The 27,979-nt window shown below is 44.8% G+C and overlaps 1 protein-coding gene and 1 long non-coding RNA gene across 9 annotated transcripts; one reads left to right on the top strand and one right to left on the bottom strand.

Moving 5' to 3' along the window:
* Positions 1 to 110: 110 nt before the first annotated feature.
* Positions 111 to 27,906, top strand: CHFR (checkpoint with forkhead and ring finger domains). 8 transcript variants are annotated; one of them, XR_014559029.1, is made up of 19 exons: positions 116 to 268; positions 1,213 to 1,366; positions 3,419 to 3,518; positions 6,973 to 7,082; positions 8,226 to 8,285; positions 8,469 to 8,681; positions 9,366 to 9,458; positions 9,821 to 9,977; positions 11,962 to 12,116; positions 15,061 to 15,223; positions 16,621 to 16,763; positions 17,591 to 17,710; positions 18,572 to 18,655; positions 19,832 to 19,902; positions 20,062 to 20,149; positions 20,562 to 20,669; positions 21,531 to 21,603; positions 23,060 to 25,278; positions 25,472 to 27,906. XR_014559029.1 is itself a non-coding variant. In XM_083717223.1 (18 exons), the coding sequence occupies exons 2-18, from the start codon at positions 1,225 to 1,227 to the stop codon at positions 23,100 to 23,102; spliced, it is 1,923 nt and encodes a 640-aa protein (XP_083573349.1). In that variant the 5' UTR covers positions 111 to 268; positions 1,213 to 1,224; the 3' UTR covers positions 23,103 to 27,906. The 8 variants fall into 8 exon arrangements, 6 of the variants coding, with proteins under 6 accessions (XP_083573349.1, XP_083573346.1, XP_083573350.1 ...); XR_014559030.1 differs by having other exon boundaries at positions 9,243 to 9,458; XM_083717223.1 differs by having other exon boundaries at positions 111 to 268; positions 23,060 to 27,906.
* LOC310834310 lies at positions 9,336 to 10,382 on the bottom strand. Its single transcript, XR_014559175.1, has 2 exons — positions 10,310 to 10,382; positions 9,336 to 9,434 (listed from the first exon to the last, which is right to left on the bottom strand). It is a non-coding gene; the product is annotated as an uncharacterized lncRNA (long non-coding RNA).
* Positions 27,907 to 27,979: the final 73 nt, after the last annotated feature.

Raw genomic sequence — 27,979 nt, 5'->3', positions numbered from 1 at the left:
ATAATAGGCAAGGACTCTATGGTAAGCATAGCGAGCGACTCTCTAGCTGCCGCTCGTGCCATAGATAGCGCCGCCGCCCTCTTCCTTCCGGTCCCCTTTCTCCTTTCCTCTCTGCCGGCCTCACCCGCACCCCTCTCTATGGTGACGCTCGAACCTAGACCGGCCAATGGCTGGCCAGAAGAGGCCTGGAGAGCTCCGCCCAGGGCCTGATCAGCTGAGGGCTGGCAATGTCTGTTGACAGCAGCAGCCTCAGCGGCAGGATTCGGGCGTAAGAGGCTGGTGGGGCTGGTGCTGCGGGGGGGGGGGGGGAGCTCAGCCTGTGGGGCTGGGGCAGTGGGTGGAAGGGGACAGGAAGGAGAGGGGGCTGAGTGGGGCTCTCTTCTCCCCATTGCTCTCCCTCCCGGGCTGGGCGGTGGGGGAGCGAAGGGAGGTGGGATCCTGGCGCTGTGAATATGGGGCGCTGTGCAAGAGTTCCTCCAGTCTTGTAAAGCCCCCCCACCCGCCTTGTAAAGGCCCCTCCTTGCCCTCACGGGCTCAGCTCTCCCCCCAGACCTCGCAGAGGCCTTCTGGAGGAGCCTGGATGCCACCAAGGGGGAGGTATTTGGCACAGGCCCCTATTATTATTATTTCTTCTTCCTCTTCCCCGTTTTCCTCCCCACCCTTTTTTAAAAGAAAGCTTTTCTCCCACACATACGCACAACCCCCTCCCCCAGTTTCTAAGCCTAAAGGGAGGTTGTTTAAAAAAGATAAAGAAACGCAACAGAAGGCGGAGGAGTTGAGCAACTGAGGAAACTGCAAAGGAGGAAGAACCACCCACCGCCCAAAGGAGACGCTAAGGAGGAATTTACAGGGTTAAAGCCGAGATTCTGAACAGTTTTTTTTGGGGGGGGGTTAAGCCCCCATTGACTTACTGCTCAGAAGGTGAGGGGGCAGGTGGGAGTGAAAATGCACCTCTACAGAGCTGCTGCTCCCTCCCCTCCCCTGAAAAGAATAATTTTATCAGACGGTAAGATTTTACTGCAAACCAACAACACGTGCTTCCTCAGGAGTTCGTTTCTTGTTTTGTCTCATTGTAACTCGCATGCTGCTTTTCTCCCCAACCCCGCCCCCACCAGAAAAACAACTTAAATTGCAATAAGCTGCCAGTTGGAGCTAAAATGAAACTTCCCCCACCTGGCCGCTTAATTTTTCTTTTCGTCCCAAACTCTACAGATGTGAATCCAGATGGAGCACTCGGAAGTCAGAGGACAAATACAGCAGCAAAGGCAGCGGAAGCCTTGGGGAAAGCTGATCCGCTTGGGGGCTGAGGAAGCCGAGCCCCACCTCTTATTACTCAAGAAAGAGTTGACAATTGGGAGGAAAAAAGGTATGGTTCCAGAAATAGTCATGCAGTGGATGTGTGGGCTGTAAGATGGCAGAGAGGTATGCAGAAGCTGTCTGTTCAATCCCTTGTTTATAGTTTTCTACCCAGCCATAGGGAACCCACAGTTGAGGATTTTTGTGTCTCTGTGTTGGTATTCTCTTAGGGTGAGCTGAGAAGGCTTTCTTAGTTTCTTGTTAATAATCAACAGACTTACAGCTTTATGTGGAAGGGCCTGTTTTTATCTTGCTTCCTGTTTCGTACACTAAGCTGTTTTGCTTTTTATGTTTTTGAAAATAAGCTAGGACTCCATGTTTTACTTTCTCAAGAAAACTCATTTATGAGTCAAGGAACATGGGTAATACATTTTTTCTAAGTTGACATAATACTCAATTTTTCTGTGATTCACAGCTGCAATATTTGATTGCTTTTGCAAGACATCTGCATTTCAGAAAATTGTTTTCATTTCGATTTTTTTATATAAAAAGGTGAAAGATGCTTACCATGCAATCTGATACATGTTGCTTTAGAAGTAGGCCCCATTAGACATAATCCCAGGTAATTGCATAAAGAATTGCAGCCTAAATAGTTGTTAGGCACATGTTGTACTAAACCCTCCAGCTTGTATGAGAGAATAGTAAATCATTATAAGAACTGTCAAAATTGTTGATGTGGATACAAGTTCTGACTTTAATCTTTCCACTTGTGCTCTTTCATTGATATAATTAATGAAGCCTTTCTCTGTAAGATGCTGTTAGGAAAAGTTAGGAAATGTTTCCTTATTTTATAAGCTGCTTTCAATATATATTATAGAAGAAACAGACATGACATACAAATGCAAATACAGGAAAGCATGAATACAAATATAGAAACAATGATCATGTATTAAACATAAAATCTAGAGTGTTAACTTGTGAACACATCCAAATAACGTGTATGTTAAAGCACATGGCTCCCCCGCCAAAAAAATGGTAGTGTGGAAATTGTATTTTACCCCACCATAGCTACTTTACTTCCCAGCACCCTTAATAAAACTACAGTTCTTGGGATTCTTTGGGGGAAGCCATGTGCTTTAAATGTGTGGTGTGCATGTGACCTTTGCATGATGTATGTTCTCTGATGGGAAGATGGCCTTTCAGAGCCTGATTGATCACATATTTGCTTGGCATAAGTCCTCAGACATGTAGTGGGACTTACTTCATGGTCAAAAGAGTGTTGTGGTACCTTAGAGCCTGAAACATTTATTATAGAATGAGCTCAGTAGTGACCAGTGAGGTGGCATGGGTGGAACTCCATTGCTCTCCTGGCTTCTCAATAAAATGGTAAGCTGGCACTTACTGAGACGGAAAAGCATGGCACTGTTCATCGCAGCAGAAGCACTGGATTGGCTTTGCCACACAGCACTGAGCACTCCATGCCTTGACTCTCCCTTCTCAATAATCGCCAGTGGCCTGCTATGTTCAGGAAGTGGGAACCTCACCTGTGCTGCTTCACTTTCATGGACTAGCTCATGCTATAATAAATTTGCTAGCCTTTAATGTGCCAGAAGACTTTTCATTGTTTTTGCTGCAACAGACTTACGCACTGCTATCCTTATGGAAATTAATTCATGGTAAGTACTCTTATGATGACAGACTTAGATATGTAGGGCTGAAGTTTTTTTGGGGGGGATGGGGGATGGGATGTAGTTAGACTACAGTTCCCATCAGCCCCATCCAATAAGCCATAGTATGGAGGGTATGTGGCTGGAGAAAGCTGTGATTGGCTATGCTGGAATTCTGGTGATATATGAAAAACTTGTCCTGGTTTTGAAAACGGATGTCACAGATTTGTGGAGGGTGGGCTATCAAATTATTATTGTCCGTGATAGCAAAATACAAACTTCATATGCAGAAACAGTATATCCCTGAGGAGCACAAAGTTGTCCCAATAAAAGGGGATGGTCAGCCTTCTCATACCCTGTGTGTGAGCATCGCAGCAATTGTGATGGCCTCAGTAAGGCCAAATTCTTCCAGAAATATCTGCAAATCTAATGACACTATCATTTTTGTCACAAAGGTTGCGACCTGTCCTTTCCTGGCAACAAACTGGTGTCTGGAGATCACTGTAAAATAAGGGTGGATGAAGAATCTGGTCAAGTATCACTGGAGGATACCAGGTCAGTTTCGCCTGAACCCTTTCTGCTTTCCCTGCCTGGTTCTGTTGAATAAAATGTTCTGGTTAAGCATTCACGCGGGAGTGTCCTGGCTGTCCTTATTTGACTACAACGCAATATGTTGATATTTTCTGCATCCCGCTTCTCTCTTGGGACCTGTCCAGCTTGCACACTTAAAACCAGATTTTATTTTTTTTATCTGCTTTCCCCATGGAAACTCTAATTTTGTGAGGGTAGTGATTATTCCATCAACAAATCCTTAAAATTGTTAACTGAGGTTGCAGTTCCCAAGATTCCTTGGATGGTAATGACCCGATTGCGCCTTAGGTTGCCTCAAGCTTGAGACCCTGTGGTATTAATTCCCGCCCCTTTTGTGATGTTAGAGTTTTTAACTATTTCTAGTGTTCTGTTCCAATAGAAGGGATTTCCATAACTGCCCTGATGTTGATTTTGTGTGGGGGGGTGTGTGTCTCTCTCTGGTTGCATACACTTTCCTGTGTGCACGACTTGTGACATCGCCTCTCTTTGAAGTAATCTGTTCAACTATTTCGACATCATCTTGCAAAAATGAAAACAGGCCATAAGAGAGTAAGAGGTCTCACAGGCTTTTGTAGCTAGCAAGCTGCCAACATTATTACAGCCAAAGTACAATCTGTTTTGCTGGCAGGGCAATAAAAGATTTGATGGAGAGCATTAGTAATTGGAACACTTACAGGTAGGGTGGCCCAGAAGAATTGGGTATGGAATAGTCACAGACACATGTGTAATCACTCGGATCTCGATCCAGCTGAAGCCCAGACTTTACATGAATGGGCATGGGATCCAGGCTTTGCCCGGATCTGGTACACAGCCCCGACACTTGTCTTTCCATCTTAAAGATCCATCAGTACCCTTTAGAACAAGGGTGGGAAACCTGTGACCCTCCCAATGTTGTTTGACCACAGCTCCTGTCACCCCTGACCATTGGCAGTGCCTGTCTGTTTGTTGCTAAATGATTAGCTTTCCAGCACTACTAAAACAGGGTTGGGCAGCCTAATTAAAGCTACTATCCCATACACGTTTGATTGGAAGTTTCATTAAAAGAGCTGGTGTTTACCTCTGAACAAACATGCATAGGATCAAGCTGTAATGTTAAAAAAAATAAGCAAGAGAAATGTTTCCAAATTTAGCTGAGAATACCTGTTCTATATTTCTCTTGCATCTTCCCTCACCCCCAGTTCTCTGTTTAGGAAGCAGCTTTAATTTGCATTTTTACTGCAGAAAGTCAACAGTTTGCTAAATGCTTTCTGTAAAAAAAAAAAAAGTACTAGGATTATTTTGCACATGAATTGGGAGTCTTATGTTTGGGGGAAGGGGATACAATTTCTTTTAGAAGGCCCATAAAATTAGCATTGGGAGCCTTATGCAAAAGCAGTGAACCTTTTTGCAGTTTCCCAGTTTGGAGAAAAGGTTTCCTGCTTTCTGGATCAAAAAGGCTAGCAAATGGTTTTCCTCACTTGGCAACTCCCTCCCCCCACTTTTCCCTTAATCAGCAACTGTAAATGAACAGGGTCTCTCTTGTCTTGCAAAGTTGCTTGCCCTTCTTCACACCCCAGTGAAAAATCCAGTTTGCATCTTGTTAAATTGTGCATTGAGTAAAAAGTGTGTTAACTCTGGTGTTTCCGAATTCTTGGTATCAGGCTCTCTGGGACCCCAGGGGGATGAGGCAAGCGGGCTTTTTTTGAGATCAAAGCTCTGGAAGAGGAGGGAGCAGAGCAAGGGTGGGGGTTTTTGTTCGGTAATTATATTATCCTCTTTAAAATGCCGCCCTATATTTTCCCCAGACTTTAATTTGGATTTACAGTTTCTATTTGTCAGGTTTCTTGCATAAATCTATATTAAATGGGGATGGATATAATACAGGATGGCATTTTGATGAGGAAGATAACATGTAGATGCTGTTGGGGGGCGAAATTTTATTTGTGAGGTTCCCTCTGTCTCCCCCTTGCTGTTTAGGGTCAGCTCTTCTTACCCAATTCTAGCACTTTCCCTTCAGTGTCTTGTAAATACAGGCTTTGTCCACCCGATGGCAGTAACGGCCGTTTGTGTTTCTTAAATAGGCTTTATCATCCAGACTTTGATATTAATCACTGTGTGCAAGAGCTGCTGCTGTTCTGAGGACGACCTCCTGCCCTTCTTCCCCAAAGAGCCTGGGCGATAGAACATTACAATTTAAACTAAGATTAAAACATTTAAAATCAATTTAAACGTTAAAAACATCTAAATCGTATAAAACTGTCGCTCTTGCAGTTTAATAATTGTCCAGGCTGCCAGGAACAGTTATCTTTCAACCATCAAAATACCTGGGTGAATAGGAATGTTATAAAATTCCCGCCAAAAGCTAATTGTGACCTGTCAAGTAAAAAAATAAAATAGTAATCATATTAATTGACTACAGCTAGGGTGACCAGTTTAGGCATAGCTAAATAAGAGGAGACACATTATTAAAACAAAAAAAGGGGGACTAAAGAGGACACAGATTTACATATGCTGACTGTGTAGGTGCCAAATTAGAAACAATCGCAGTAGTTTATTTTTTTAATTTTATTTATGCTTTTCAGGTTTATACATTTCAATAATTTTACAATCATTTTCAAAACTTGACTTCCTCCCCCCTCTTTCTGCAGTTCCTTAAATTTATTTTTAATATCTTCTACATATCCAAACTAACTTAATTTGTTCATTTATTCATTTTCTTTAAATATATATTCTTATGAAAGTGCAGGTTATTACAATAATCCTGCCAATGTTCTTATCTATTTACAATTTATTTGTAAATATTCAATAAACCATTTCCATTCTTTTATAAAAAGTTTATTTTGATTTCTTATTTTTCCGGTAAGTTTTGCCATTTCTGCATATTCCATAAGTTTTTGTATCCATTCTTCCTTGCTTCTTTTCATTTTTGGGCGAGTAACATTCTTGCCGCTGTAGTAGCATACATGAATAAGTTTCTGTTTAGATAGTTTAGATAGTTCTGTCCCTATAATATTTTTTTACAAACGTTATTTTAAGCATCCTTTTCAATTCGTTATATATCATTTCCGAGAATATGATATAACAATCGCAGTAGTTTAAATAAAGTACATCTTGCCATAGTGGGGAGTATTGTGACCAGGTGAGCCCTGTGCGTGCTCTGTCCTCTGTCTGAATGCTAGCTCTGACTATGCTGGTTTAAATGAGATTTCTCAGAAGGTGGTGGGCTCTTCCCCACTGGAGGTATTTAAGCAGAGGCTTGGATAACCATCTGGGAAGTTGTCGTTGCAAGATTCCTGCAATGAGTAGCAGGGTTGGACTACATGACCCTCAGAGTTCCTTTCAGGTTTCTGGTTAGCCACTTATGTAGACCTCCTCTCTCTTGCCCACCCCACTCCTAATCCCTTGTTACTCACCAGAAGGCCTTGTTTGTATTTTATAGTACTAATGGAACGGTTATTAACAAACAGAAGGTGGTGAAGAAGCAGACTTACCCGTTACAGACTGGAGATGTGATCTATGTTATTTACAGGAAAAATGAGCCAGAAAACAGTAAGGGGATTTTGCTGCTTCTTTTTTTTTTTTAATGGGCTTCTATGGCGCAGGGGCGGATGGGTGGGAGATCTCTGGGTTAGAGCAAGAAGAGGGAACCTGTGCCGACACCACCCTCCGACGTTGCCAGCTTACAATTCCTGGCACCCCTGACCATTGCTCCTGCTGGCTGGGGCGGATGGGAGTTGGAGTCCAACATAATCTGGAGGGCCACGAGTTCCTCACCCCTGGGTTAGTGTGTGCACGCGTGTGCGCAGAAACAAATGAAAAAAACATTTGGCATTTCTCCAAGTGAAGCTTCTATAGGATGCATCTGTTTGTACTCTTTTGTCCCGGGCCAGAAGCCTAGCCATTAAGGAAAGGTGTGGGCCACATGGCCAAAAAGGTGAGGGTTGTCTTGCCATCCTCACCACAATCATGTGAGGTAGATGAGGGAGTGTGTGTGTGTGTGTGTGTGTGTGTAAATGGCCTAAGGTCATGGAGTGAGCTTCATGGCTGAGCAGGGATTTGCACCTGGGCCTACCCACTCTTATGCCAGTGCTCTCACCACTAGAACACACTGGCTTTTGATAGATTCCAGCACTAATGATAAGTGAAGCACAGAGCTGTTGCAATGGCGCTGGTTGGGAGGAAGCAGGGAAACTGGGGTAGCAGACTGCCTCCTGCCTCAGAAATGGTGCACTTTGGAAATGGAAGAGGGAGTGTCAGGGAGGCGTCAGAACCTCCCCAGGCAGTTATCTTTAGGGAGACCCATCTTTGTTTGAAAAATTCAGGACAGGAAAAAAGGAAGCACTTCTTCATACAACCTGTAATTAAACTAGGGAACTCTCACACGAAGTAGTGATGACCACCCACTTTGATGGCTTTAAATGGTGCTAAGCACAAATTTGTGGAGGATAAAGTTTTCAGTGGCTACTACCCATGATGATTATGTTCTACCTTAGCTGGCGGACACAGTTTGCCTTTGAATGCCAGTTGCTGGCAATCGCAAGCGGCAAGAGTGCTATTACACTCAAGTCCTTTTTGTGGGCTTCCCATAGGCATCTGGTTTAAGAACAGAATGCTGGACCAGATGGGCCATTGGCCAACTTATCTTCTTACCTGTTGGGAACCATTGGCCTTACCGATTTTCTCTCTCTTCAGATGTTGCATATCTTTATGAATCCTTGAATCCAAAACAGGACCCAGCTAATGAGCCAGTAGGTAAGTAAAAGCGATTAGCTCAATGCCAGTGGAGGCAGGGGAGAATGAGCAGTGAAGATTAGCTGCATCCCTTTTAAAGCTGCCGGGCTCTGCAGAATCCCGTTAACAGAGATTTCTCTAAGCCTCTCGAGCTGTTGAGACAGCACCAGAGAACGTTCCCCCTTGCTCCCTTCCCCTCTGCAGAAGCCACTGTCAAAAGCATGTGCCATATGACCAAAGATACCTCAAGTACCAGACAAAGCGAAGATGGGACCTCAGCGGCATTGCCACCGTCGGCTAACCAGGCTAGCTATGACGAACCACAGCCATCCACTTCCACGTCGAACCTCTTTAATGCTGCTTCTACCTCTCTCGCTGAGGCCATATCCACGGAGCAGGATAATCCTTCAACATCTGGTAAAGTCTCAATTCGCTTGGCCCCATGTGTCTAATGATCATTTCACGTTGGCCTTCCTGCTGAAGCCTAAGCTGTTCAAAAATTGGGGGTGGAAATCCAGAATAGTCTTTGGAGAAGGAGGAGGAGTGCCATTTTTCAGGTTTTCTGTATACCCCAAGACCAGGGGTCGGCAACCTGCGGCCCATGGGACAGTTTAACTGGCCCCCGAGCCGCCCCCGAACCGAGCCGCCCACTTGGCGAGTCCCCGCCCGCTGCACTAAACTGGCGCAGTGCGGCGGCAGAAATTGCGTCTGCGCACGTGCAGGTGGTCCAGCCCACAGAGCGATCTCCATGGGACTTGACTGGCCCAGGCAGGTAAAACCTTGCCAACCCTTGCCCAAGACCAAGCAAGTACATCTATTATAATAGGAGGCGGTTCTACCCCTCTATATTGGCCAAACGAGAAATACCGTAGCTGCCATTGCTTGCCTTGTGCACAAGAACGCTTTGCATTCAATCAGTCAGCAACGCTTTCTGCTGATGTGCTGCACTTCCCTTTCTTTTTCTTCTTTTGGGGGCAGGGTCGCAACCGTACGCCTTTATTCCTGCACCTTCCTTGCCTGGCTTAGAACCATGTGGTCCAGAAGCACCACTGAAACACAAGCAGCCAAATGTAAATACTGAAACTTCTGACACTTCTTCAGGGGATAAAGAGAAAACCGTGTCGGCTATGCCCAAGTTGAAAAGCAGGGATGAAGAGGAAGCCCTGGAGCCTGCCAGGAAGAAAATGAAAGCAGGTTAATAAATAACTGTTACTTCTTCTTTTTTAAAGAGGTCTGTGGTCCAAGATCTGGCTGGTTTCCCATCCTAGTAACTTTGGGCACTCCTTACTGTCCCTTAACCTCCCCACAACTTGCCATGCAATTTATCTTCCCTTCCCTGAAACCCCTTCCTGGTGTAACTTCTGCAAGCCAGCTGAAAGGTGCCACTGTTTCCCCAGCCTAGCCTGGGAAGATCCCCTGCAGGGCAGGGAGAAGCTCCGCGCCTTCAAAATGGGCAGGGAAGGCTTGGGCAGCGTCTTGTTTGTTGAGCAACAATGTCTTGGGTTCCACTGTGTGTGCCAGCGCTGTGATGTGTGTTTCCCTCCCGCCCCTTGCAGGTGGCGATGCCAGCACGTATCTCCAGGTGATTCCTCCAAATGTATGTGCAATTAAAACGGGGACCGAAGACACGAAGTCACCAAATGTGAAGCCAGACAAAATGGAAGAAACACTCACCTGTATCATCTGCCAAGAGCTGCTGCATGACTGTGTCAGGTAAGGGGGGGGCGGGTGTCTGTGGGCCAGACCAGAAGTAATGGCAGTAGGCCAATGTCTTTGAATCTGTATAGAGTATGCATGTGGCGGGGGATTGAAAACTCATTAGGGGCAGGTGAGAAGGGGAAATGGTGGGGAACTGTTCCCCCCTGCGCACACTTGCTCCCCCCTGAGCTATTTTTCTCCCAGTGAGAAAATGTTTGCTGGTGGGAGAGCGAGCGCTGAGAAGCGCGCACACACACACACACAGGCAATCACAATGGAACTTTGTATACTCCAGGATAGATTGAGTTCTCTTGCTTCCAATCACCATGGTCCGCAGCTACTTTAACCCTTTAAGAGCATGGAGCCCAATATTTGGTGGGTTAGTTCAGTTTGCTGTGTGAGATTCATCCCCCGCCCCTTGGCTCTTGTTACCCCTCTAGGGTTGCCAGGTCACGTTGCTTTGGCAACTGTAGAATTCACAGTGGACAGAATTCACTTTGCTGGGGGGTCTAGATCTAGCAGTTGTTTGTCCCCTTGGGCTTCCTTCCTACCAATAACACACCCCTTTGTTCCTGATTCTGGGCCCTGGCTCTTGTTTTGCCCCAGCCCCTACTTTGTGCTTGGCTCCTCCCTTCTTTTAACTCCGTGATTCCAACATCCGGTTGTTGCATTAAGTTCTTCCTCTCCCCACATCCCATTTCCTTTCACTGCCCAGTCTTCTGAGCGGCCTCCCTAGCTCTCCTCTCTTCTCTTCCTGCTCTCCTGCCCCTGAAAGTGCAGCCCCTTTTGGCTCCTTCAGAACACCTTCTCCACATCCATCCCTTGTTGCATCAGTTCCGCAAGCCAATGAGCATTCCGAGCCACTGTACTCGCTCAGCCAACCATATTCCATGGTTCTGCTGCCCTGGGAGCAATTCAGCAGAGCTGTCTGTTTCAGCACCAAACAGAAGGTTGAGGATGGGGAAAATGACGCCTCCAGCAGCAAAGCGCAGAGAGGCAAGACTGAGTAGGATCCAGCTCCTCTAACCCATGCACGTCATAGATTTAAAGCAGTCTTATGTCTTATTAGTCACGGGGAATTCTTGGAACTGAGGTTTGTTACAGGTGCTCTGTGAAGGCAGCAGCTTTGACAAACTACAATTCCCAGGATTCTTTGAGGGAAGCTGTGGCTATTGAAGTGGCACAGGGGTCTTTAAATGTGTGGTGTGTATGTGGCCAAAGCTGTCGCTCATTTCAAGATAACTGATTCCTTTTTCCATACGTGTTGAAATGCATTTGGAGCCGGCATAAAAGCCCAGAACCTTTGCTGCCATTTGATTATGTGGATAAAAGCCATGGGATATTGTTATACATTTTAACACAGATTAAAATTGCAGCACTGCGAAATCGGTGAACACACAGCCAGCAGGAGTATAAACACAGCCTGAGATGTAGCGTTTCTGATCATGCAGACAATGGTTTGGTGTGCTGGGAGGAAGCCTTGCATTTGCACACTTACTCTTCCCCCTTTCCTCCTGCCTGCACATTATCGGTTTGGTCAAACCACAGTTTGATGACTTGAGGGAACACTCCAGAGCAGGGTTACAAAGCAAGAAGATAATAATAATAATTAATTATTTGTACCCCGTCCATCTGGCTGGGTTTCCCCAGCCACTCTGGGCAGCTTCTAACAAAGATTAAAAATACATTAAAAGGTCACACATTAAAAACTTCCCTGAACAGAGCTGCCTTCAGATGTCTTGTAAATGTCAGGTAGTTGTTTATCTCTTTGACATCTGATGGGAGGGCGTTCCACAGGGCGGGCGCCACTACCGAGAAGGCCCTCTGCCTGGTTCCCTGTAGCTTTGCTTCTCGCAGTGAGGGAACCGCTCACTGTGAGTAGGCTTGTTCCTAAGCCCTACAAACCATGGTTTGCCTAGAATGAGAAACATCACATTTGATTGTAGGCACATCCTCCTGCTCCTCCTCTCCATATCAAGGTTTCCCCTTTTCTCTCCAGCTTGCAGCCCTGCATGCACACTTTCTGTGCCGCTTGTTACTCAGGATGGATGGAACGCTCCTCTCTCTGTCCAACTTGCCGCTGTCCGGTGGAACGTATCTGCAAAAACCACATTTTGAACAATTTGGTGGAAGCTTACCTCATCCAGCACCCAGGCAAGTGGAAAACCGTCCGCAGATATTTGTTGTTGATGCTGATGATAGATTTACATGGCTCTTTAGAGAGAGGGGCGGGGGGACAAGTCCCTGCCCAAAGGAGTTTGCAATCTAAAAATTGGTCACACCAGAGACCACAGTTGGAGGTGGGGGCAAACACTATAGTGCAGGCTAACAAGATGAGCTGCATTCATTCGGAAATAGTGAGTCGACTCCACTTGCACACAGTGAATTTATTCAGTCATTTGGTAGCTGGGGATACCAAACACATCAAGGGGCTTCCGAGAACACATTTGGCTAGCCCCACCCCCAGACACTGACGTGCATGCAAACCATTCCCCTCGGCTGACACGATTGGCATCAATCTGTGTGCATGTGGATGTATTCAAATAGGGCTCCCTTCACTAGAAATTGCATCTCCTTGAATCGAGCCCTTCCCAAGTGCACATGGGTGAGCCTGTTGCAATTTGTGCGTTGGCTAGATGGGTGTGTGGATTGGTGGTGGAATGTGAGTCAAAATCTGGAATGCAGGGCCAGCCAGGCGCGTTCTCCGAAACCCCTTCCATGCATTCAGTACCCACACATACCAAATGACTGAACAGGGCTTGCTCATGCCTGTGCCTCTGTTCCTATGTAAGGGGCAGGTGGTGCTTGTACTAGTCTTGCAGCCTGATCCAGTATGCCTAGTGCTAGGCTTTGCATGCACCAGCTCAAGTGCTGCAGCAGTGAAATATTGCCAAAGGGAGGTGTGGGGCACAGGGCTAATCATATAATGTATGCAACGAAGACTCTCCAGATCATTGGTTGGGCCATTTCTTCAGGTTGTCGTCTTGTGGAGTGGTTGGGTTCAGGGAAACCAAAGAAGGATGTCAAAAACGGCAGAGGGATGAGTTCTAGTGCATTCTTAAAGGTGTAAGCTCACAGCAAATCAGCCTTCCAGGTCTCCCAGCCTTTACAGATGTGGGACTGCAGAAAGGAGATGGCTTGTCCACTCTCAAGCAAGCATTTATACATCCTTTATAAACAAAGCAGCACACGTCAGTTTGGCCAGAACCTCCCATCAGTCCACCTGACCTTAAGAGCAGGGGTCAGCAAACTTTTTCAGCCGTGGGCCGGTCCACTGTCCCTCAGACCTTGTGGGGGGCCGGATTATATTTTTTTTACGGGGGGGAATGAATGCATTCTGATGTCCCACAAATAACCCAGAGATGCATTTTAAATAAAAGGACACTTTCTACTCATGTAAAAACATGCTGATTCCTGGACCATGCGTGGGCCGGATTTAGAAGGCGATTGGGCTAGATCCGGCCCCCGGGCCTTAGTTTGTCTACCCATGCCTTAGAGGCTGTAGGTCAGGAGTCACCAACCTACGGCCTGGGGGCCGGATAAGGCCCGAGGGACTTGTTCATCCAGCCTGCAGCGACCCCCGCTGCTGTCTTACCAGTGCGGTGCGGGGACCCACTTCCAGGTCAGAGGACACGCTCTTTCCGGTGCACATCCGTGTCGGAGGAGGCCCATGTGCATGCACACAAGCTATTTCCGGTGCTCATCCGACCCAGAAGTGCGCCAGAAATAGCGTGTGCACGTGCGTGCGTACGGGCACGTGCTCCCCCGCCCTCCGGCCCGCTGCACAATCATCGCTGGAGACACCAGCCCGAGGCAAGGAAAGCTTGGAGACCCCTGCTGTAAGTGGCAACTATCCAAGGCTTACTGATAGTTCTGCTTTCTGGTCTCAGAGCCCAGCACCCCAAGCCCACAAATAAGGATAACATCAAAATAAGTTAATTAGCTTATATCAAAGCAAATGAATATAAACATACACGAGTTCATTGTTACAACTGCCAATTAATTGTGGGGTTATCTTGACTACCAAGAAGGCATTTGCAGAGCTTCTGGAACAGTTTGCCTCAGGTTCAACACACGTCTCCACCCTCAGCCGGTTCCTGATTCTAAATGCATCTGTTTTTGCTACCCCTGGAGAGAAAAGACTGCAATCTGGGCTAGGTTATCCGTTTCCAGCCAGGCACCAGAAAACTGCAGATTGAAGAGCTGCTGGTATCTTTATCATCAGCCAACCCCATTATCCTGTGAACCACCCTGAGATTCTTGTGATGACAGAGGGGGTATAATAATAATAGTAAAAAATAATTTGTTATTTATACCCTGCCCATCCGGCTGAGTTTCCCCAGCCACTCTGGGCGGCTCCCAATTGAGTGTTAAAAACAATACAGCATTAAATATTAAAAACTTCCCTAAACAGGGAAATCTAATAAATCATAATACTAATAATCCATTCATAGCTCCTTCTGCCCTTTAGAGTGGAGACAGGATACCTGATAGACTCCAATTCCCATCAGCTTCACCTAGCGGGATGATGGGAGCTGGAGTCCAACAGCATCTGGAGGGCCCAGAGGTTCCACATCTCTGGTTCTAAGGGAGAAGCTGGAAACCTGGGCTGTGATACTAACTGCCAGTGACCATAAAACAATGCCATACTTGTCTTTCACTTTCATAACTATTTACGAGCCAGTGTGGTGTAGTGGTTAAGAGCGGTGGACTCGTAATCTGGTGAACTGGGTTCGCTTCCCCGCTCCTCCACATGCAGCTGCTGGGTGACCTTGGGCTAGTCACACTTCTTTGAAGTCTCTCAGCCCCACTCACCTCACAGAGTGTTTGTTGTGGAGGAGGAAGGGAAAGGAGATTGTTAGCCGCTTTGAGACTCATTCGGGTAGTGATAAAGCGTGATATCAAATCCAAACTCCTCCTCCTCTTCTTCCGTGCATTTGAACTGAAAGCCACTTTAAGAGCCAGCATAGAGGACTTCCTGGATTCCTTGAAAGTTCTGTGACTCTGAAATGATCATGGATGCATTTTTGAATGGGAGCCTGTGTAGCTTAGGACCAACTCCTGGTCAAAAGGCTAGTCGAGTTTCCTCTGTTTGTAGATAAGTGTCGCAATGAAGAAGATGTGCGAAGCATGGATGCCCGGAACAAAATCACTCAAGACATGCTTCAGCCAAAGGTGCGGAGGTCCTTTTCGGATGAAGAAGGAAGTTCTGAAGATCTGCTGGAGCTGTCTGACGTAGATAGCGAATCCTCTGATATTAGGTGAGCGTGGTTGTGGCAATAGGATTTTGTGGGACTTGCAGCCTTGCTACCAGGACGGCATTTTGAATCTGGCCTTTGAGACGCTTCTCAGGCCATGGTGACTCCTTCAGTGCCTTTGCTTGTCTAGAATTTACCCTTGAATTGTGGTAATATCTATTGTTTGCCTTGACAGAGGAAACTGTGTGTGTGCGCAAGTTTTTTTATTGTAGCATGGTTGGACTGTACTAAGCTAAGAATTGCATCCATTGGCCTGCTGTTTTTTTTCCTTAGGCCCCCACTCACCACCAATCAGCATGCGGCCCCCAGGAGGCTTCCCATGAAGGAATGCAGCCCTTGGGCTGAACTAAGTTCCCCACCTCCTTTGAAAGATTACTATTCTACTTTTTTGCCTGCCTACATACATCTTAGGTGGCTAACAATAAGAGGAAAAATTAACAGATAAGGGCCCTGCTGAATCATGCTAAAGGTCAGTTTAGTCCAGCAGCCTGTTATAACAACAACAACAACAACAACAACAACAACAACAACTTTTTAGAATTATTATTATTATTATTATTATTATTAATACCCCACCCATCTGGCAGGGTTTCCCCAGCCACTCTGGGCAGCTTCCAACAGAACACTAAAATACAATAACCTATTAAACATTAAAAGCTTCCCTAAACAGGGCTGCCTTCAGATGTCTTCTAAAAGTTTGGTAGTTATTTTTCTCTTTGACATCTGCTGAGAGGGCGTTCCACAGGGCGGGCGCCACCACCGAGAAGGCCCTCTGCCTGGTTCCCTGTAACTTGGCTTCTCGTAGCGAGGGAACCGCCAGAAAGGTAGTCTTCTTCTCTCACTACTGTTGCCCATAATGAATGTTCAGGGGCATGTTCGCTTCTCATCCTGGGCATTATATCATAGAATTGTAGAGTTGGAAGGGACTACAAGGGTCATCTAGTACAACTCTTCAACGCAGGAATCTTTCTGCCCAACATGGCACTTGAAGGAGGCCAGTGATGTAAAACATTCTTCTCTTTGGGCTTGTTGCTGCTGCAGGAGCTACTCAGCCTTCTGCTCTTGAAAGGGTCCACAAAAGCCATGAAAGAAATCTCTCTCTCTCACGCTCACATCTCACCTGTGTGCTGCCGATTAAAGAGTGCCAGGATTACCTGATGTTTTCATCCCAGTTAGACAGTCAGGGCCATGCCCCTCTTAAACTTGAGCCTCTTATGATCGTTCGCTGTCCTGTAGTTCAGCTTTGCTGTCTTCATGCCCTGCTTGAGTTTCTCGGAAGCCACGGTTGAAAACAAGATGTGGGAATTCCTGGCCCAGTCCATTGGGGGCTCTTGAATCTGATTGAATTCATTTTGGCTTTCACACGAGTTCCAATAACCTACCTGCACCCGTCTTTTCAGTCAGCCATACATTGTGTGCCGACAGTGTCCGGGGTATCGTCGGCAACCCGTTACGGCCATTGCCTCCCCGGGCCAGGAAGGAGAAACAGAAGCCCGGCAGCCCGTGGGGGATGCACCATCTACCTCTGCCAACTTTCCAACAGGTCAGTGTGGTGAAAGAATGCAGTCAGTGGGTGGCAACGCGAGGCCTTCGTGCTGTGTCTAGCCTGGCAAATTCTTTGCTCCCACTCCCCAATAGGTTTCCTCTTTCTTCCTTCCCCATTATTACCCCATTGTGATGGGGCAATACTATCAATGCACTCTCACCCCAGGCCAGATAGGATGTAATCGCCTGTTGGCTTGTTCCCCATGGAAAAGTGTATATAGCCAGAGTGTCATGTTTGAGCATCTTGGCATTCTTTGCTGAGGGTGTTATATTGATTTTTCATAGGTCTGCCTTTCAAGCACACAGCTGGATCAGTCTTTAGGGAAGGGCCATGACTCGGTCCCAGGTTCAGTCCCCAGCATCTCTAGAACCAACTTGGAGGGATTCCCTATCTGAAATCCTGGGTTGCTGCTGGGACTCAGCATAGACAGTACTGAGCTAGATGGACTAATGAATTTATATTAATTGATAATTATATATGAGTAACTTTATATTACCCTAACTTTGTGTTTTTGTAATATTTTGTTTAAGCTTACTGTTTTTGCTTCAGCTTTTTGTACACGGCTTAGAGATATTTTTAAAATATTAAGCGAGATAGAAATTAAACAATCAAAATCAAATAATCTGCAACAAGCAGGGCTTTTGTGCCAGTTGCACAGAGCTGTCGGTTGATGCAGAAAGGGTTCGCTAAAAGTCTGGCTTACCTTGGATTGGGTGGCCCCCTGGTCCTGATCCTGACCATTGAGATTCTATGAAGCTCACTGTCCATGCCCTGTTTTTATTACAACTCTTTCCGTGTCTCCCTGTCGTTTTCTCCCAACCTAGCTGTCCAGGAATATGTGTGTCCTTCTCAAGGAAGCCACGTGATATGCACTTGCTGTTTCCAGCCGATGCCGGACCGCAGAGCAGAGCGTGAACAGAATCCGCATATCGCCCCCCAGCAATGTGAGCTAGTAGTCGGTTGCCTACTCTGTTAGGCATTTTTGCTGTTTGTTCCAAACTGCTGTCTTTTGGATGATTTTGCCATGGAGGCGTGAGGGCAGAGATATGCCAGCAAAGGGTTGGGAAGTATTCTGTGTTTTTTTTAAATATTAATGACGATGTGTACGTTTGCAACAGGACAGTCTATATCAGGCATCCCCAACCTGCAGCCCTCCAGATGTTTTGGCCTACAACTCCCATGATCCTTAACAGGACCAGTGGTCAGGGATGATGGGAATTGTAGTCTAAAACATCTGGAGGGCTTAAGGTTGGGGATGCCTGGTCTCTATGTTTAAATAGATATCACCACCCTCCTCGCATGGCAGTGCGTGAATTCCTTTGGGATTCAAATAGTGGGTGGCTGCTACTTGTGGATAAATTTATGTAAAGGGAGCTGGGGGAGTGTGCAGTATGAAGAACTGAAGAGGGAGTGTAAGCCCTTCCTTTTTCACCAGTGGGGTGAGTGCAGTTTCGCCTTTTCTTCCCGCTGTAAGAAGAGCACTGCAGAGGACCACTTCCCCATCCTTAAGGAAGTTACTCCTCCCTTTGTTTCTGGTCCTCTGCCTCCCCTCTTTCCGCTTCCAGTTATTCTACTTGGCTGATCAGGAAGTGATGTCACTTTGGGGAGATGCTACCTGTATGCTCACCCCCAACTTCCTATAAGTAGTGGTTGGCTGGCTGAGTGAGGGTGAAGATGCTCACTGTATGCAACAGATATAATGGGAGTGTGTTCACTGATAGCTAATAGGGAATTTGGGGTCCTTTACTACTTGATATTCTGGATGCCTGGTGCCACAACATGTTCTCTGCTCTCTGTGTTCACAGGCACCATCTGTCTCCAACCTTTCTGTCACTTGTACTGGGGTTGCACTCGTGTGGCATGTTTTGGTTGCTTGGCACCATTCTGTGGTAGGTTGGCCCACTGTCTCGCTCCAGGAGTCTTTTTTTTTCTGTTGGCGGAATTGCTATTGATGGAATTTTCTCAAAAACTCTTGAGGAATTTGGAAGCACTGACCATTAGAAGCCGAGACAATTTGGCTCCCAGCAATATTAGCAAACACATGAAATTTCTCTTAAGCTGTTTGATACATACCTTGGTAAAGGTAATCAACCTTAAAGTGTTTTTTCACAACCCAAGTTGGCCTTGGCGTATTTTAAAACACAGTCCTGTTTGAGGCTGTAATATTTTACTAAACTCGCCCTACGGAGAGAAGCCTCTGTCTCCTTGTGGAGGTTACTGGTTCAGACAAACTGTGCAGGAAGAGGTGGCTTACCATAGACAGTGATGCCTTTCTCCAGGTGGGAAAGAGCACTGCAAGTGAGAGGGTTGGAAGGAAGCATTCCCAGAGCGTGCAGTAAAAAATATTCTTGGAGCTGGCAACTTCTGCAGGCAGGTGGAGGCTTCTGGTCTCTGGGAAATTGAGGCCCCTGAACAAAGCTAAATTGTGCTCCCCAGAAGACCCTGAGAAGGGTAGATTCAAGACTTGGGGTGTAGAGAACCATGAATGAGATCCACGATGGCTTCCATTTGTAATGTTCCAATTTCTGTTCATGCATTCTAAGCTCTGTCTGACTATGCTGCAATGCACAATCCCTAATGTGGACTCCAGTAGCATCCTTTTTGAGAACTTAAGAATAGTCCTGCTGCATCAGGCCAATGGTCTGTCTGCTCCATCTTGTTCTCAATGTGGCCATCCCAATGCCTATTGGAAGCCTGAAAACAGGACGTGAGCACAACAGCACTCTCCCACTTGTGACTCCCAGCAACTGGCATTCAGAGGCTTCCTGCTTCCAGTTGTGGAGGGAGAACATAGCCATTGTGGCTAGTAGCAGTTGATAGACACTTTTTAGCCCTTGGTTGAGCATGTTACCTTCTGCAGGAGGGGATTCCCATGCATCCAGTTTCCAGCCCTTGACATGGAAACTAATACTTCTGATTTCAATGAAGCCAATATTCCAGTTCTGTGAGCTTGAAATCATGACCTCAAGGCATTGAAGGTCATCCTTGTGGTGAGAAAAGAGAAGACGCCTCTTGGGTATTTCAGAGCAAAGATAATTTCCCCTCTCTTTTTAATTTCCTTACAGAAATAAATCTTGGTGACAAGTGTTTAGATGGCGTCCTTAATGGCAATAACTATGAATCGGATATTCTAAAGGTATATTCAGTTTTAAAGTATATCAATTGAGAGAATATAGCTGCTTTAACCTAGTTTGCAGAATACATTTTTACTACTTTCCATGGGGTGGGTGGGTTGGTCAAGTTGTTTAGTGCATCTCTTTTACATGCTGCTGACTACCCTTTTCTCTCATCTGAGGATTACCTGGCATCCAGGGGTTTAACATGGAAAAATATGTTAAACGAAAGTCTCCTAGCTCTTCAAAGAGGAGTTTTTATTTTACCAGGTAAGCCCCATCTTTTCTCTCTGACTTGAGCTTTCCAGAGGCATATCTTCTGCATTGTGCGCTTTCAGGGAAGCAAGTTACACATCCCCATTTGTACCAACCCAACCTTGATCCTATCCTCTTCAGAAACCCTGCTCCACAACTATCTCCACCAGGTGAAGTAGCTGTGGTTAACCTGCCAGAAGAGGCCTTTTCAGTGGTGGCACTCTGGTTATGGGATAGCCTTCCCAGAGATGTTGGCCTGACACCATCTTTGTGGTCCTTTCACCACCTTTCAGTTCACCAAGACCTTTCAAATAACTTACAGCAAGCATATGTACTCTTGACGAGTTATTGCCTGTTTGGAATATTTCATGAAATGGCTTTTTTGGCCCCTGACTATCTGCAACTCTGATTCCCCTCTGCCCTCCAGATTATCGCATTACTGGAGAAACTGTTCTCTGTTACTGTTGTGGCCTCCGCAGCTTCCGAGAGCTCGCTTATCAGTACAGGCAGAATATTCCTGTTGCTGAATTGCCAGGTATGGAAAAACTGTATTTGTTATTAATTCATTCATTCATTCCCTACCTTTCCCCCACCCCCACCCCCTGGTTTATAACAAAAGCCAACAAACAACATTAGAAATAAATCAGTTTTAAATAAAATTGGAAGCATTGGTTAAATCTATCTATATTTCCTGAGCGATTCAGTAGCCAGTCAGTCTGTGTTTTGAGATGGCAGTTAGCTGTGTCACACCTACAAAAAGTTGCTACTATTCTGAAGTTAGGAAGGGCAGGTAGAGGCAGCAGTACTCTGAGCAGTTTTAGATGGCTGAGGGCTGCCAGACCCCAACCCATGTTCACAACTTTTCCCCTCGCATATGTGAGCTGGAAAGTATGTCATTTGTCCTCGTTGTAGAGAGAATCTTTAAATCTTATACCAAAGGGCAAAAGAGACCTACAGTAATTCTCTCCCATTATTTCTCTTCCACAATACAAATGTTTTGGAGGACTATTCATTTTGTTCTGCATTGGGACTATATTTATGGTGTGTGTTAAAATTCCAGGACAAGACTATCCCATGTGCATATGCATCAGTAACAGCTTAGCATGCACTATGCTAGCATTAAGTTTCAGTATTTTAAAATGCATGTTGCTGTTGCTGTTGCTATTATATCTTCTTAAATTTCAAAAAATTCCACCTATACATGTTGCTGTTTGGTTTGGTTCCCCAACTGATAATCTACTTACATGGCTTTGCACTTGCTACCAAATAATTGTCCGCACCTTATTTTAGAACAACAACAATGATTGACTGATTCGCCCACCCACCCGCCCTCAAATCTCTCTGCTTTTAATTAACGTCAATTGTGCATCAAATGTGTTGGTGTTCTTTCTTACAGTGGCTGTCACGTCACGCCCTGATTGCTATTGGGGGCGCAATTGCCGGACTCAGGTCAAAGCTCACCATGCAATGTGAGTTGCCCCCGCCCCTACCCTCACCCCCTCGATACTTTTCTATAGGAACTTAAATCTGTGTGCATTTCAGGGTCAGGGTAATAGTTCCGCCAGAAAAAACGCATGCATAACTTTTTCTATACTTCTGACGAGAGATCATTTTCCTCCATGATGCTAACTGTTACGCCAGCACTGGAATTATATGCTCTGTGTCAGCATTCTGGCAGCTGCATTCTGGACCAACAGAAGTTTTAGAATACTCTTCAAAGGCAGCCCTGTGTAGGTATTAGATATTGGTTGCATTCAAGAATAGCACTAAACCCTGTTGCAAGAATGAAACTAGCATCTCCTTGGGCTTGCGTGCCTGCTCTCCTGTCCTCCAGTGCAGAGATACAAAAAGGTGATAGAAAGTTCCTGCCTTAGATTAACCACAGCTTATCATGTCACTGAAACCCTAAACTGTGGTTTGTTTTAAATGTGATTAGTGGAAACAAGCCAACTTTGAAGTAAAGGTAAAGGACCCCTGACAGTTAAGTCCAGTCATGAACGACTCTGGGGTTGCGGTGCTCATCTCAGCTTTACTGGCTGAGGGAGCCGGCGTATGTCTGCGGACAGTTTTTCTGGGTCATGTGGCCAGCATGACTAAGCCGCTTCTAGCGAAACCAGAGCAGCACATGGAAACGTCGTTTACCTTCCCACCAGGGTGGTACCTATTTATCTACTTGCACTTTTTGGTGTGCTTCCGAACTGCTAGGTTGGCAGGAGCTGGGACTGAGCAACGGGAGCTCACCCCGTCGCAGGGATTTGAACCGCCAACCTGATCGGCAAGCCCAAGAGGCTCAGTGGTTTAACTAATCATAGTCAATATTAACCACAGTTTGCCTAAGTTTGGACTACAGAGCAAACTACAGGTAAACTCATTCACATAGCACAATGCTATGGTTTAGTGTTGCATTCAAACCAGTGCATTACTTCAAAACAGCTAATAATTTGAATTTAGTATGTTTTAATATTAATTTATCAACAACAAAAACTCCCATCTAATGTGGGAAGGAAACTTGACAGTGCTAGCTCACTTTGAACATTATAAGAACATGAGCTCCCCAGAAATTTGCCCAGGGGCTATAAACAGTTTCAACAGTTCACATGTGGGGTGGTGATGATAGTGTTTTTCTTTAAATTTGACATTAACCACCCTAAAAATGCTAGCCTTCACTTAAAACCAAAAGGTGGGGGATAGCACTCAAGATTATAAAATGGTGAGATAGCTGGGATTTGTTCGCTGGAAACTGTGTCCAGTAAAATCCAGAAATTGGAAGGCGAATTTCGTTAAAAGTAGCTCAAAAACTCCCCCCCCCCCCGCCCCAAGAAGAAGAAGCTCAACAACTTTGCCAAAAAAAAATCGTATCAACTGTTGTTTGCTTGTTTTCTATCATGTTTTTTAAATTTTAACTCAAGTCTTTTGTTGTTCCAGGAAATTCAATCACATCTGTGAACAAACACGATTCAAAAACTGAAGGTGTTTTTTGAGGCATTTAACTGGCCTGAATACTCGCAGCCTGTAAGAAAGGAGGGGGAAATTAAATCTGCAATACTGACCGTACAGTTATTGTTTCATTGTTCCCTCATAGCAGGGAGTTGGTTACTCTTTTTACATCAGATGCTCTGGTGTATATTTTTGATTTGTAAAACGTTTTCACAGTTTATGAGCAGGTCAGTGTCTTTTTTTCCTTTTCTTTTCCTTCAATAGACAGTGTGGAACAAGCAATTCATTCATGATTAGTCTGCCCCTGCTTCATCATGTTTTTGACTTAATGACATCATCATTGGACTGAAGGATTCTAATGGCATTGAATAAAGTAGGGGGAGTCTACACTGTGTGGCCGTAATTGCGCTGTTCAAATATATTGAGAGCTATTGTTTGTGGGGTGAAGTAGGACTACAGGGTGGGTGCAAAAAGTTGCTAGGCAAGCGATAAGCTCCTTCTTGAAAAATAGATGGGCAGCAGTAGTTATCCACTCCACCCAAGTGGTACAGTGGAGGACAGTTGGGGCTGTGTCTACATGGTCTTGCTAAGGGGATTGGTTGCATGGCCCTTCAATCAACATGGCTATCAAAAAAGATCACAGCTGGATTTGGCCTGGCCCATTCAGTTGTCAGGGGCGACTTGTGATACCCTGCCCTTTCTTGCAACATTTGCTCCTGAGTGCTGCAATGCCCAATCAGCGCAGCTGAAATGTACCCTTTTTATTTGTGGTGGTGATGAGATAAATGGGAGCAATCTCTCTTTGTTTTTGGTCAGGTCTTTTGCTTTTCTGGAATCCCTGGGGCTCTGCTCCCTTCTCCTCCCCTTAGATATGTTTGCTTTTCAGTCTTGGGACCAGAGCAAGACAGTCCACCTTCTTGTTTTGATATCCATTGGACTTTTGAGATCAAAATAACAGTAATCCTGGACCTCGTTTTATGAAGCGAATGTGTTCATGCAAGTCTTTCTTTTCTTTCCTTTTTTAACAGCCATTGGGAGAGAAGTGGAGGTAATATTTTAGAGCAACCCCACCAATTGTTGACATTTGCTGTCCCCTACTTTCAGCTGTTACACTGGAGACTAGACCATAAAGGTGGTCTCTAGGTTGTTGTACGGAATGGGCACAATCCAAGCAAAGTCAATAACTTTTAGTTGCTGGTGCTGTCAGTAGAACTTAAAAGGTTTTTTTATTTTGATTGGACCTCCCCTTATTCTTATATTTCCTGCGTTCTTTTCATTACACATAGAGGAAAGTAGTTTTTGTCTCCGCTTATATGATAGGCATGGTGGTAGAATCGCGCATCTTATTCGAAGCATTTTTAAGCTCTCCTTTTGACTTTAGAATTACACACAAAGCAGTACAAATAATAGGAATTGCCTTTGAAATCAGGAATTGCCTTTGAAATTATCTCTGCATGAATACATTTCTACTTTGCAAATTACCCTGCAGATTGTAACAGTTGGATCAAGGCAGCCTTGAGCAGGGTAGGATGTAGAAATAAGTTGCTTCCTCAGCCCCCCCCCCCCTTTTCTGGAATTATGTTGCTAAATTAGCAATGCCGCTGTTCAGCGATACACTAGGTGATGCTTTGCATTGTACATTTTTACAACGCAAGTTTGCTTTTTAAAAACGTCAATGTGCTGGTAGATTTAATAATGCCAAGAGCACAGTCTTCCTTTTTGTAATAATGGGGCATGGTGCAACACATTAACTTCCCATACCCTAAAACAGTAATGTGGGAACTCACCCAAAGAGAAAGCCAACAGGCTAATCCAGGATGTTTGCCTACCCGAGTGTCCTTTAAGGGTGGGTCAAAGGTATTGCAAAAGGATTTGTCACTTTTAAGTGTGCAAAAACGTCATTCTTTCACTCCTGGCTTTAAAAACGTAGAGCTTCCAAAGTGTTACGGTTTACTAACCACATCCAAACCATTTGTAAGGGAAACTTATTCCCCACCCCACCCCCAAACGCCAACCTAACATAATGAGCGCCTGCTCACTTGTAGCCATAGGAAAATTTTAAGTGGCGTGCCCTTAAACCTTGATACAGTCAATTGACTGGATTCTCTAGACTGCATCCTAAACATGGCTTAGTAGGTTTAAATCTGGGTTCATGATTTGGGAACCCTGTCCACACATCCTGTTAGTGGCGCAGGAGCCATTTCCCTGTGCAGTCAAACCTTGGTTCTTGAACGCCTTGGAACTCGGACATTTTGGCTCCCGAACGCCAAAAACCCGGAAGTGAGTGTTCCAGTTTTCGAAAGCTATACGTCTGACGTGGCTTCCGATTGAGTGCAGGACGTTTCGAACAGTTTCGGGACTCGAATGGATTCCCGGAACGGATTAAGTACGAGAACCAAGGTACAACTGTATCCACTTCCCTGACTTGAAGATGCAGGAGAGTAGAGTGGGAAGAACACATCCTGTGTCTATCCACTGCAGTTTGGCCTGCGACACTATTTTAGGCCCTTTCCACCTCTCCTACATATCTCCAGTCCAACATGGGGAAACTGCTATGGGGAAGTGGTTGTATGTTATCAGTAAGTTTGAAACAGATTCCCAAGCCCAGCCTGATGTCAAGTTGTATTCTTAGAATATATGGTGCTTTCATTTGCTGAAATAATGTTAACCATGCGCTGGCATTGGAAAGACCAAAAGGCAATACTGCACAATGTAAAATATGTTACCTTTTGGGAAATCAGAATTACTGCTGGATTTCATTCCGAAAGAAAAGGGTGAAGACATACACAGGACAGAAGAATTTTTTAGTTGATTACTGCTGTTGTCTTAACTCAAACTCTCCAGATGTTATACTTAAAGAACTGTTGCTGGTGTTCTGGACCACAAATCTGGCAACTATCGTCAACAGAGGGCTAGAAGCAGCTTACTGCCATGGAAATAGCATGGTGTTTGAGAAGCGAAAAACAGCTTTTTCTTCATGCATACATTTAAATTTAGAGCAGTCCTTGCTTAAACAGGCTTCCCAACCCATCTGACCTAAAACTTACCCAGGAAAACGATAGACAAATATGCAATATTATAAATTATGTAATGGTACCCAATTACATGTCTGCATATCTGTATTGTTGTACTTTGTAGAGTAGAAGTCAGTCCAGAGCATAAGGACAAGTTTGTTACAATCGGGATAATCCATTTGGGTAATGCTGTTCCAAGCATGTACTGTATCATTTCAGGTTGCAATGACAACTTCCATGTCTGAATGCTTCTCCCACAATTACAGATATTAGCATGTCAGAAGTAGGGGTTAACCTTTTCATCTTTATAAAGAGATTTTTTTAATTTATTTTTTTTGTGGGAGAATACTCAAACATGCAGTCAGGAGACTAAAAGTGGAATTATCTTCTGGTTTTAGCTCACCTAGCAGCTTGCACTTAAACTCTTCTGTGGTAACAGGATTCACTTAAGCTGCAGCCTATAACTTGCCAAGTTGCCAGCTCACAATCAGTGGGGTAGTTACTAACATTTAGCGATGTGAGTATATCAGGGATGAAGAGGGCGAGTGAAGTGTATATCTTGAACTTTCATCTGTAAAGCTTTTGCAGGAAGAATGGGTGGATCTGGCTTTAAGATGCCTGTTTAGTACCTACAAAATACAAAATAGTATGGAATGGCCTATTTTTAAGGGGAAAGCTGGTCTGGAATAATCCTTGAAGTTGACAAATGGAAAATGTGCATTTAGTTTAAGTTCTGACACTTGAGTTCTGTTGTGCGTGTGTGTTTAAAGCTTTGGGGAAAAATAGCGTAGAAGTCTGCAGTTACGGAATACTGAGCATTTCCAGCTGCTTGGTCTCTGTTTCAGCTCAGCATGTGCATGTGAGCACATTTTTTGCATATGTGAAAAAAGGGAGCCCCTTGCACATCTGTCTCCAGGACATGTTTTGCATTCTTGTTGCTTTTTCCTGTATTCAGAATTGGCTTCCAGCAAAGAGTTTCTTTCGATTGCTGGATGGGTTGAAAATTATGGGCTCCCCACTCCCCTGAAAAAATGGTGCTTTATACTTGACTTGTAATGGTTCACATTAGGAACGTATATTCCTGCTCTGGGCACATCAATACCATGTTATGAGTAAAAAGAAATTGAAGCAATCCGCTGTGCTGCACATCAGAGGGCTGTGAATTTGATGCTACCACACTCCACACACACACACACACACACACACACACACACACACACACACATATACACACTAAATCTACTTTTTCTATGCATTAGGCGATTGAAGTATTGCAATGGAATGAAAAGGGTTTTTTGTGCGTACGCTGTATCTTTTTTAAAAGAATGAAAATAATTAATATTGCCAATGTTGGTGGGGCTGAGTTGACCTTTAATCTTTAATATGCTCTTTTAAGTGTTGAAGAGCACCATTGTTCATGGGTATTACATACTCTTACATGTTTTAGTCCTTTTTTTAAAAAACAAAAGCAAAAAAAAAAACAAAACAAAAGCAAATTGTATGGTTTGGCCAGGTGATATTTTTTAGTTAATGTGTTAACTTCTAAAAGTTTACTTGATGTTTAAAAACTGTAAATGGTTTGGCATATTTTAACCTCTCTGAAGTACAGGCTTCACCTCCCTTCTGTAAGAGAGAGACAAAACACTGGGAGTTGGGGAATAGTCTGTTCTTAGGATAGATGTGGAAAACAGGGAGGATTGTGTATTGCTAAATAAGGCCTAGTCTCCTTCTCTGGGATATTCTTCTGTAAAGAAGGTGGGCAAATAGTTCTTCCAACTTTTTTGTGGCAATGTCAAGGATTAAAAAGTTTACTCATGAAAACTGCTTCTATTTGCTTTTTCTTGAGTTTCTATTTTGGCTTGGTTCCCTCCTTTCTTTTGCCATTAAAGCTCAA

The sequence above is a fragment of the Podarcis gaigeae genome (assembly GCF_964106915.1).
Source record: "Podarcis gaigeae genome assembly, chromosome: 16".
Classification (NCBI taxonomy): Eukaryota; Metazoa; Chordata; class Lepidosauria; order Squamata; family Lacertidae; genus Podarcis; species Podarcis gaigeae.
The sequence above is the reverse complement of the archived record's forward strand: the minus strand, read 5'-3'. Positions and strand labels throughout refer to the sequence as shown.

Excerpts from the sequence above, each read along its gene's own strand:
- CHFR (XM_083717220.1), top strand. The coding sequence starts at position 1,225 with ATGGAGCACTCGGAAGTCAGAGGACAAATACAGCAGCAAAGGCAGCGG. Across the intron at positions 3,519-6,972 it reads GTATCACTGGAGGATACCAG|TACTAATGGAACGGTTATTA; the intron begins GTCAGTTTCGCC and ends TGTATTTTATAG. Across the intron at positions 17,711-18,571 it reads GCATATCGCCCCCCAGCAAT|GCACCATCTGTCTCCAACCT; the intron begins GTGAGCTAGTAG and ends CTGTGTTCACAG.